The sequence below is a fragment of the Triticum urartu genome, chromosome 7A, assembly GCF_056163025.1.
Source record: "Triticum urartu cultivar PI428250 chromosome 7A, HENAU_Tu73, whole genome shotgun sequence".
Lineage (NCBI taxonomy): Eukaryota > Viridiplantae > Streptophyta > Magnoliopsida > Poales > Poaceae > Triticum > Triticum urartu.
This window is the reverse complement of record NC_141879.1, coordinates 32,587,013-32,598,447: the sequence shown is the minus strand read 5'-3', so window position 1 is coordinate 32,598,447 and position 11,435 is coordinate 32,587,013. Positions and strand designations below refer to the sequence as shown.

Here is an 11,435-nt window from a genome sequence, read left to right as displayed (position 1 = left end):
CATCTGGTGAATGCAGGCGAGCGAGCGAGCGAGCGGCGAAAGGATAGATGTAGGTTTGGCAGCGGCGGACGTCGCCTCGGTCCCAAAAGGCCTACGTACTGCTGCTGCTGCTACGTAGTCAAACATTACACACATGACATAACGCCCACAGAAATCAATCCATCACCCCTCGCGTCGCCGTCGCCCTCGTCGGTACTCGCAACTGGAAGCAGCGTCTGTCTGGCAGATAGAGTAATACCCACATGATGAGCAAATAAAATACGGACACGAAGCAGCAACCGCGTAACAGAAGAAACATCACCACTCAGGCAGATGCTGGACATGTCTAACCATGCGAGGTTGCGAGCAAGCAAAGAAATCATCAATAAGTTTAACCACGACACATCGGTGGCTGCACAACGTCACAAACGCGAGCAATCGTTGGTTTGGGACACAAATCACAAAGCATGTATCATCATCCACGTTTCCGACACTCGAAAGCCCAAAGGAAACGCAGCACTACTCTTCACTCTCCCCGCCGCCTCCAAGCGACGCGAGGACCGGGGGAGACTGGCTTTTATTTTCATCACAACACGGAACGATAAAGGGAGACACAAACTTGGCAGCGGCCGCCAGGGAAGGAGGCCGCTGGATTATTGTGGTCGGTGGTGGTGGTGGCGTCGATGATGCGAAGGGGGCAGATGGACGGCAGGCAGGCAGGCGGGCATTGGTGGGATGGTCCTCAGCTGACGAGCTTCCTCTGGAGGAGAGCCCTCTCGCCGGGCATCTCGTAGGTGCGCCGGAAGGGGTCGTTCCGGGCGTGCCACGTGTCCCTGGGTCCCAGAGGCACGGGCCGCCTCACGGGCTCCGGTTGGTGGGCTCTGGTAGTGCCCTTCAGGTCAGCAAACCTGTCCGAAGACATGATCGGCGCCCGGTTGGTGGTGGAGGCCATCGACAGCTGGGACAGCTTCTCGACTATGTCAGGCGCGCCGCCGCGAGGGATCTGCTCCTTTGCAGCGAGGTAGTTCCCTGCACAACGGAATTCATGTGCATTAGAGACGCGCAAAATCCGGGACTTCAAACAAAACGGAGGCGCCATTCCAAGTACGGCACTACATGATTTAGGAACTAACAATAATACTCACCGTTGTTCCTCACTGGTGCTGGTGGTAGTCGGGACCAAGGCTGGTTCATCGCGTTCTCCTTCGTCAGCTTATGGTTGCCCTCTGGTTTCACCTGATGATCAAGCTCTAGCTTCCTTTGCACGCCAGCTGCTCTTGCTGGGACGTTATTAGTGCCCAGGTACGAGTTATTGACTGCCGGTCTCCCGTTGGTTAAAGTCCCCACAGGGTATCTCCTAGCATTCTTCTGGTCCATAGCCCCTTTAGCCCCAACTGCAGAATCCATTATTTGAATTGCTTCAACAATGGTATTCTAATGAAAATGATACAGATGTGCATGTGAGAAAATCGACAAACCTGATGGTGGTGTTGTTGCATATCCGGTCGATCTGAAACGAAGTGAAGGGGGGATATAGAAGCATGGCTGTGACATAAACAATTCTGGTCAGGTTCACGAACCAAATCAATGCATAATCTAATGTGGCATGCAAAGACATTGGAAATATTATGACCTGAAAGAAGGGATGCTGCAAAACCTCCACTGCGGTTGGCCTTTTACGGGGGTCCCATGAGCAAAGCCACTGCAGCAAATGTAAAAGTTGAGGCTAATCATTTATCCGAACATGATCACTTCACCACTACTTTTAGGGAAGACTGGAACTGCTGATAGGATACTTACCGAAATAAGGTTCAGCGCATCTTCACTTGCTGTGGGAACCACTTCTGAAAGACTTATGCTTCCAGACTGTTGAGAATATGAAACAGCATTTAGCCATCAATGGCTCCTAATAATCTCAGAACTGGAGAGTAAGGGTATCAAAAGATCCTACCTGAGGAAACTGAAAATGGATAGATGCTGCCAGCTGCAGTCCTCCAGCCCAAGTATGCTGATTTGGTGTGCCAAGAATGCTACAGATTTTGTATATCTCGTCCGCTTCACTGAGGGACAAAGAATAAAGTTACAAAAATGCCCCCACTTGAGCAATTACTTGGAAGAACATACCACAACAGAATCACCACATCATTTTTTTCACATTATGGGGTGCTTTCTAGACTAAAAAAATGGTTTTACTTGTTAAAATGGCCGATGATGGTTATTTCATATATAATCAACAGCATCTTTGGCTAATATTTAGCTCCCAGCAACCATTAGGACCAAACTAAAAAAATTCAATTAAATTGGGCACAGCAACCAAGAGAATAGGGGAACCAAATGAGGTTCAGCAGAAAAAGGATCATGTGTACCTTGAGCCAGGGAAAAGAGGTCGGTGTGAAAAAAGCTCGGCAATAATGGCGCCCATAGCCCACATGTCTAGAAAAGCAACAGGGAATCAGCACATTGCAAATTGTAGCAATTTGCTTTCTTGTAAAGGAACAAATATTCTCTACTCACCAACTGCTGAGCTGTAAACAGAAGCTTGAAGTAGAACCTCTGGGGCACGATACCTAATTTGGCAGTAAACATTAGTATCCTTGCTTTAGTGCTGTGTATGTACTATTCCCTCCGTCCCAAAATAAGTGTCTCAACTCTCAACTTTGTACTAACTTCAGTACAAAATTGTACTAAGGTTGAGACACTTATTTTGGGATGGAGGGAGTATGATTTAAGCTGTTTAAGACTGAAGTAGCCTACCAGCGAGTTGACACATATTCTGTGTATGGTGGTTCAGAAATAATCTCACGAGCAAGCCCAAAATCAGCTACCTTGATGAGTTCCTTAGTAACTAGCAGATTTTCTGAAATAACAACAGGTCAAAAGAGCAAAAGATGATGGTTCTTGTTTACTAATGCCAATAAATAAGGTCAATTTACTAATGCCAATAAATAAGGTCAATCTGAAATCTCCAAACGGAACACAGTAGCATTTAATAAGGCTAACAAGGATTGTTGACTCCTTTTTTACTGACATGTTAGAGTCATATACAACTAGTCTTTCAAGTGTCCCTATTATGCCTAATTTTATCTGTCATTACTGCACACTTTCTGTCAAGAGCATGGGAAGGCATAATCAATAAAAAGAAGATCAATAAAACCACTCAAATTGTTTTTTAGCAGTGTTAGCCTTGTCGGTCAATGGCCGACTGGATGGTTATCCATCCACGGCTACTAGACTTGATTCTTGAGTTGTTCAAACTAAAAATTGCATGAAACCACAGCTTATGACAAGATGAAAAACAAAAGATGTTCTCAAACTGTTCTTTTTCAACCACACACAACACGAGGGATGTTTTGATACTGGTAACGCTCTTTCATATACTTCTTCAAGTATCGGTATAGGCTCTAAAACACTAGACCATATAAATAAACATAGTTCCCCAATTACAATAAACATTATTAACAATTCCAGAGTCCAGGGAATATGCCATACCAGGCTTAAGGTCCCGATGAAAGTATCCACGTTGATGCATGTGACTAAGAGCTTGAAATACTTGAAAGCACCAGTTCCGGATTTCAGTCTCAGAAAAAGGCTTTCCCTTGCTCTTCATCAGCTGATATAGATTGCATTCCTAACAACCCCACATAGAGCACATAAAACATTAGTCAACTTATACTGACTATAAAAACAAAACAAAACAAAATATCAATAGTCTGTACCATGTATTCAAAAACAAAGAACAGCATGTCATTCTCTCTTATGACCTCCTTGAGCTTCACAATGTTTGGATGGTTCATCCTTCGGAGGGACTGTTGAAGTTGAAACATACATTTAATCAAATGAAGTGAAGGAAGCCATGATGCAATATGGCTCCATGATATGTTATGTAACATAACATAAAATACCTTCACTTCACGGAGATTGATGCACTCCTCCCAAGAAAAATATTTTTTCTTCATTTTCTTGATTGCAACCTGCGAAGAACAGGCATGTGCATATATGTCAATAAGGTGAAAGAAAATCCAGGTATGGCAGTGGCAACATAAGAATATCGGCTAGTCGTGAAGATGTATCAGAGTGTAACAATACAAACTGGAAAGGAGGTGTTTCACATTATTTAGTAGAAATACAATAAACAGCCCCAAGCTTGCTAACGTCCGGCATAACAACATAAACAAAGGTTGCCACTGCAAAGAGTAATGCATAAGATGCAAATATTGGGCAAGCAGAGTGACATACCACTTCACCACTTTCCTTATTGATTGCACGCCAAACACTACCAAACGTACCGTCACCCACTTCCGTAATAATGTTATACCTGTATTGCAAATATAAGAAAAGTTAAACAAATATGTACAGTGTTGGAAGCTCATTATCATCTTACAAAAGAGGTAAAGAGTCAATTCACCTCTCCATTTTATTAGCTAGAATGCAAAGCTGTCCTTATTTTTGAACAGTCCTATAAACACAAACAAGACTCATACGCGTATTGCCGGAATGTCTTTGGAGAGTAGATCACCAAAGTCACTGCAGGCTTTTTTCAAACGTCTGTAAGCAATACCCATACTTTGTGACAAATAAACTTGAACACCTTTGCCCTGAAATTAAACAAAGTGGATTAGACCGTTGGAAGAAATGCTCATGTTCACATTCCTAATTATGCTTCATGGCTGAGTCATGCATTGTCCCGCTTAAATTCGAAACTTTCAAGCATACCTCACGTTACGCCATCAGAAGTGAAGCCTGATGAAGAACAGTGCACACTATACACACCAAAGATCAAGCCGGACAAACTGAAAACTCGCAGTGATAGGGGAGAAGAGAGCTGACAGAAGCAAAGAAAACCAGAACCTGCTGAGAGCGCTAGATGCATGAGACAGTGACAATAAAAACAGAAGTGCCATGAAAATTATTGTGCTACTGGCTTCTCAGATAAGAGCATACCTAGAGCTTGTAACCGACAAGGAGGATCTACGGGTTAGATCCCAAGTGTCCAAAGAAGTTCTGATGGTAACTTTTGCTGGCTGACCAGTGCCACGGCAAAAATTACGAAAATGTTGCCAGAGAAGAGACGCACCATGCTCGAATAGATGTGCACCGCAATCACTAGTCGGCCCTAATGTCCAGTAGCATGGGACCAGGCACGGTAGTCGCTAAGCCAGGTGTGTTCTTCAGGTGCAATTGACGAAGGAGATGACAAGGAAGTCTCCGTAAAGACAAAATCTCCAGCCAAGAACTTGCTCAAGCAGCGAGACGTGGGATACAGGGGAACTTGCATAGAGGGTGCGCTCCATATCCTTTCTGAGAATGCTAGAAACCCAGAGGCGAATGGTGTTGAAACCTGCAAGAATACATGAGTTGTTCGTAAGCAAGAGACCAATAGCTGAAAACATGTGACAAAGGGGTAACTAAATACATGAGAGCCAAACTTAGCAGACTGACACAACATGAGGCGCATGCATATCATCAAGTGTAAGAAAAGAAGTCATCCCAATGGGATACTTCCATGATAAACAACATGTATTCAGAGAAACAATGGTATGCTGGGCTGCCTCAACAGTTTGGTCTAATCGATCCTTCCCCTGATTCATCTTGCCAACGGCGTACATGGATCAAACCATGATGCGACTAGTCAGGAATTTAGGCTATATAACAAAGCGACCCCAGAACCGTGTGTTTCCATCATCCGTTCCGACTTCCTACCCCCAAACTCACGCAAGTATTACCGTGCGGTACATGGGGAACTACTGTGACGGAACCTTAAACCAGCCGAACCGCCGCAGAACTCATCAAAGTAGACGGGCCGGACGGTAGTGGTGAACGCCCAGGATCACCACCAGACCCCACGATTCTTCTCCCGCGTAATTCACCGGCCAAACACGCACCGATTGCCCCCGCCAACCTCCCCGGGATTCTACCAGCAGTGCCAAAATCCCAGGCCGGCGAATCTCGCGCCGATCCGACCAAACCCTCCCCCCGGATCTCAGACCGCGACCCGCGCGAATCCCACCGGCTAAACCCGAATTCCGCACCCCGGCAATCGCCCAAACCCCTCACGCGCCGCCGCTACCGTGCCCCCGCGCCTGAATCGGCCGGAATCGCGCGAGGGGACGAGAACAGAGGAGCGAATCACAGAACGGGGCACGGCACGGACCTGGGCGCCTCTCGGCATAACAACGCGCCGCCGCCGCCGAAGGACGCGCCCGCCGCCGTGGGGGGATCCAGCGTGGGGGGAGGGGTCAACACCGCGGCAGCGCGGCTCTCCTCTCTGCTCGGTGGTGGGAGGTGGATTGATTTTTCTCCTCTGCCCCTCTCTCTCTCTCTCTCTCTCTCTGCCTGTTCCGTCCCGGCGTGCCCCTCTTCCTCCCGTTATTTATCCCGTCGGTGGGTCCGACGTGGCGGCCGCCCTTTTACACCCTGGCCCCTGAGGAGCTCTGGTTTCGCATAACGGGGCTCCCCGCGGTTCCTTTCGGCCCACGACGACGCCTACGCGTGAATGAATGGCCCGCCAGCGATATTTTCTACTCTCGGGCTTTCAAGGAAGGAAAGCTCCGTTGTTTGTTTATTTATTTATTCTCAAGTGGCCAGTAACTTTCTAGCTAGGTTAGCAATAAGATCGGATTAGATTTACCTAGATTTGGCATATATCCTTGCCTTGGAGAAACGGTAATCATTCGTAGGATTCCAAAAACATAATAATAACAAAGGAAAGAAAAGAAGCCAAGTTTGCAACGGCATTCCCGCTTCATCATTGTTCTAGGGTTGTGTTTGCACCGTCCAAGGAATTCGAGTGGACGGAAATTTTGACTTCATATAGTGGAAATGAGTTGTCGTGGAGAATCACGGCGACTTTATTGTATGTAAAACCTACGAACCAAACAACCCCGTCTATAAAGCAGGATTTCCGACCTCCGGTTTTCTAAGAATTCCTTTTATGGCGGGAAATTTCTAAGAAGAATATACTCCCTGGTTTGAATATGAAGAAAGGTCGTGTAGTTGTTTGTCCTGTTATCAACGCATTATTAATTAGAATGACGCCTCTCACTTAAGAGCGGCGTATAAACCTCTGGGGGAGAGACACAAGATGCCTTTGCCTTAGCCTCCCTCCACACCTGCAATTGCATTCCCACTTCACCGTTTTTGGATCGTGTTTGCTCATGCAATGAGTTTGAGTGGATGAAAATTTTGAGTTTGTATTGTGTATAAATGAATTATCATTTTCCGTAGAAATTTAACCATAACCGAGTAAAGAAATGCATAAAGAAAGGCCGCACTTTTGTTTTTCAAACCATGCAAGAGTAAAAAAATAATTATACCAAAATCAAAATTGTACAGGAGCTGCAGAGACTGGTGGATTTTTCATCTCCACGCGGTCAGTTTTTCCTCTCTCTCTCTCTCTCTTCTGTGAATAGCTTGAGATACACGAGGCCCATAAATATCTCTGTGTTCAAACTCAGAAAAGGAGAAAAAAATGCACACAAATATATAGCACAGTAGAAGAAAACATGTCATTGTCCATTCACAAGAAGAAGAAGAACATGTCATTATCCCACCACGCACAGCACCCGTTCGAGAGATTCAATAATGGTGATTATTGAATCCTGCCTTGTTTAAGCCGTTTGACCGCGGGATTAGAAATAAGATCACAGCTTTGATCCGATCTTAATTCCAGGACAACAACACGCATATATGCATGCGCCCACTTGCGCAGAGGATATTTTTGTGCCAATAAAAAGTGCACCATTCGTTCATTCATGCTTGCGTGCGCCGTGCTCGTGCCTTGAAAATGTAGATCAATTATTCAAAAGTATGGATGATTTGACGAATAATCAAATTCGACTCCCTGGTAAAATATGTAGATAGTGCCGTCGTGCGGCGATTGTTTATAGATAGAGGCGGGGAAAATTAGTGTTATCCTGACCGGTTTAATTAGGTTGTGATGAAGGTATTAGCCATCATAGTATACATGGACGCATAGTTGGTTTGGTTTGGTTTGGTTAGGTGATAGGTTGCATGCCACCGCGGCAACGAGTGTGCTAGCTGCCGTTTTTTGAATGGTCTGCGTTGGTTGGGGTTGGCCCGCATGATTAGTTTCGAATTGGATCACGCTTTACAGTCAGGGCCGCGTCACTGCTGCGCGTTTCCTCTTGTTTATAGCTTCTCGTATCTGCAAGTGATTCCCATTGTTATTATACTACTACTACTATTACTGTACTGCACTATGGCCGTTAACACGAGGGGAGAGGGGGGGAGGGGAGGGCATCTTCAAAGCAGACTCTCGAATTAGCCGCAAACATCTGGACCGTGCTGTCTGGATGCAGTTTTACCATTTGAAGTCATTCTGCATCTGTTCGTTTTTCATCCACCGTTACCCTCGGTCCAGGGACAACTATAACATGTGTGGTTGAATTCAAGATTGAATTATATAATTTGAAATTTTAGTTGGGTTGTAATATTTAAATTAGAAGTACAGTCGCATTTAAATATTCCACTCATCGAAGATTTCATATGCGATTTTTGGGCTCGCGTATTTGATAAAAACAGAGGCAGACATTTAGGGGGTAAGGTTGGATGGCCGACTCTCGTCTCACTGTCCGCGGACTAGTCCGTGGACAAACACAATGTCCGTTTTAGAGGCCGGCGTTAGAGATATATGCCCTAACATCTCAACAACGAATTATTGAGAACTCCGGGTATTGTCAATAAATTTCATCTTGCTCATTTTTTTGTTCAAAACTCCGGCTACTGTCAAACCAAATGAGAGATGCAATGGACAGTAACAGGAGGTTTTCTTTTACGGGGTTGGGCATAGACTAACATGTAGGCCCCATCTGTCATAACGGCCCCACTTGGACTTGACTAACGTCTTATATTTTGCTACTGAGGTAGTCTGTCCTAAGAAGGTGAAAAAAATAACTTTGCATTTATGTATTTGAGCCAAAAAAAAGAGCTTTGCATTTACCCATGAGACTCAGGTTTTTGTAGACAAACCCACGAGACGCACGTACGCGCGTCGTGAATAGGCTCGTCCGGAGAAGGACCGTACCTGCAGCCGAAGCCTGGTTTAGTTCCCCACCCGACCCATGTGTTTCTAAACTTGGGAATAGTTTCACATCCAGACCAAAGCCAGACTAGACCATAGGACTACCCACCACCTTCCCTTTCCAGCACTTGAAACCACGGTTTCTAAAAGAATCAATGTATATAATTAAAAAAACTAAGATATCAAATGTTGCCTAATTCACTACCCCGTATTAAGAAAGCAAGACTGGGAACATAGTGCCAGAGTGAGAAGCAGAAATCCAGTCATCAGGCCATTCGGAACAAATTGACCCATACTTTAATTACAATATACTAGCCCACACATTACAAAGAACATAAAGCATACAGGCCCACACACACTAGTATAAAAAGGGCCTTTAGTCCCGGTTCTGGAACCGGGACTAAAGGGTCGTGTTGACACCTGATTTTAGCAAGATACAGATTGCAATGAAGATGGTCTCGAGTGAACGGGTTTTCAGCATGAAAAGATTCACGTCGCCGAGTGGAACCACTTTGATGTTTCGGTTATATTCATTCGACTTTATCTTACGGACCGAAACTATACTCCGAGTGGCATAATTCAATGTTCCAAGTGGTTTTTGGCCAATCACGTCTTCAAGATGACCTTGGATGAATAAGCACTCTTAAGGAATTGTCTTCGTCTCGTCGAGGCAATCGATTTTGATATATAAATCATCTCAATCCGAGTTCATATGCAAAAGTTAGAGGCAATACACTGCAGACCGAACCTCAACGGAAATATGGCGCGAGGTGCCAGACACTTGTCTGATAGGTTGCGCGAGTAATTCGGCCATCAAGACGGCCTTGAATCGAAAAACCTTCAACACGGAAAAGTTTCGTCTCGTCGAGCCGATCGATTTTCATATATAATTCGTCTCAATCTGAGGTCGTATGAGGCCTGGAGAGACAAATCAAGATCGGGCTATGTTTTCAGTCGGAAATCCGAGTGAAAAGTTTACCATCCGAGTGAAAGTTTAGAAAGTTTGCTGACTGGATGAACTTATTATTATCCAAGTGGAAATATAGTAATCCGAGTGGAAATATGATCATCCGAGTGAAATTGTCGTCCAGGTGAAAATATTCCGAGTGAAAAGATTACCATCGGGACGAAAACTTGCCGATTGAATAAGATAGTGCCTTCCGAGTGGAAATATAGTCATCCGAGTGAAAGATTGTCTTCCGAGTGAAAAAGTCCAGTCGGACGATCCGAGTGAAAGTATCTAATATCCGAGTGGATGAGCTCAAGTCCGAGTGAAATTGAACATGTGCTCGAAAGTTTATCGAAATGACCTTGGATGAAGAAGTGTTCAATACAGAAGTTGTGCGTATCATCAAGACGGTAAACTTTGATTTTGGAGTCATCATCATCAGAGATAATATATAGCTTACGAATTCACTACGAGACTCGGATAATCCAGTCTACTGCAAGACCGAGTCCGACTGGAAGATAAAGATGACCTCGAAAAGTATTCAAGATGGCCTTATTTGAAAAAGTGATCAACATGAGAGTTGTTCGTATCGTCGAGGCCCACAAGTTTGATATTTGGGCCGTCTCGATCGGAGATCATATGCAAGCCCGGCGGCCCGCGCAAGAAGGAAGACAGAGTTTGGGCCAGATTCAGACTGAATCCGAGTTGGAATAGAATTAGGACTCTAGGACGTGAATTGATGTAATTTTTCTTGTAAGGAAAGCCTAGATGAATCCTTTGCTTGTATGGGAAGTCCAGCCGCCTCTTATATATGTTGGGGGTGATGGCCGATTGAACAACACACAATCGAACAAATCAATATACTACTTTTTCATCTACGTTTTATCTCTCCACCGTTTTTCTCTCTCGTTCTTCGCTGTTCTTCGTATTTGAGAGCTGTGAATCCTGAGGCTCTAGGGGCGAGCGAATCAACCTAGGGCAGCCCATAGCCGCCGCACTCCCTGACGGGGTCCCTCCCGGGGGTGTGGGGTTTTCGGGGCTGCAAAAGCGCCCGTCGACTGTCTTGCATGCGTATCGCGCTGTCGGTCGGGTCTCCTTAGACGTGAGCTGCGGTGCATCACCCCCGACGTCGAGGGTACACGTGACGTGTTCGTGTGTCAATACACTTTTTGGCGACTCCGCTAGAGATCGAAGATCAATCGTCAACATCCACCATGTCCGATCTTCCCAAGCCATCTGAGGTAGACGCCGATAACATCATTAAGCCTAGTCTTGATGAGATATCGGCCGATCATCGCCAAGTCTATGAGGAATACAGGAAGGCGCGCGAGGAGAAGGACCTGCAGGAGTTCCTTGCAAAATTCAAGAAAGATCGCCAAGGCAACATCACTCCAATTGAAGAAATCAAGTTCCCTCCTCTTCAAGCCGAGCAGGTTAAACCCTCTGTGAGTATTACTTTTTCTCCTG

At 45.3% G+C, this 11,435-nt stretch overlaps 1 protein-coding gene across 1 annotated transcript; it reads right to left on the bottom strand.

The window, feature by feature from the left end:
* Positions 1-339: 339 nt before the first annotated feature.
* Positions 340-5,088, bottom strand: LOC125528728 (cyclin-dependent kinase F-4). Its single transcript, XM_087535364.1, has 16 exons — positions 4,921-5,088; positions 4,693-4,827; positions 4,385-4,574; positions 4,216-4,294; positions 3,882-3,950; positions 3,696-3,785; positions 3,469-3,607; positions 2,734-2,836; positions 2,494-2,546; positions 2,346-2,412; positions 1,931-2,039; positions 1,780-1,845; positions 1,613-1,681; positions 1,458-1,524; positions 1,125-1,373; positions 340-1,008 (listed from the first exon to the last, which is right to left on the bottom strand). The coding sequence occupies exons 3-16, from the start codon at positions 4,390-4,392 to the stop codon at positions 722-724; spliced, it is 1,455 nt and encodes a 484-aa protein (XP_087391490.1). The 5' UTR covers positions 4,393-4,574; positions 4,693-4,827; positions 4,921-5,088; the 3' UTR covers positions 340-721.
* Positions 5,089-11,435: the final 6,347 nt, after the last annotated feature.

What these genes read in the sequence shown, in the direction of transcription:
- LOC125528728 (XM_087535364.1), bottom strand. An exon ending in TGTTTACAGCTCAGCAGTTG is followed by an intron (nt 2,413 to 2,493) that starts GTGAGTAGAGAA and finishes TTGCTTTTCTAG; the next exon opens with ACATGTGGGCTATGGGCGCC. An exon ending in TGCAACAACACCACCATCAG is followed by an intron (nt 1,374 to 1,457) that starts GTTTGTCGATTT and finishes TGGATTCTGCAG; the next exon opens with TTGGGGCTAAAGGGGCTATG.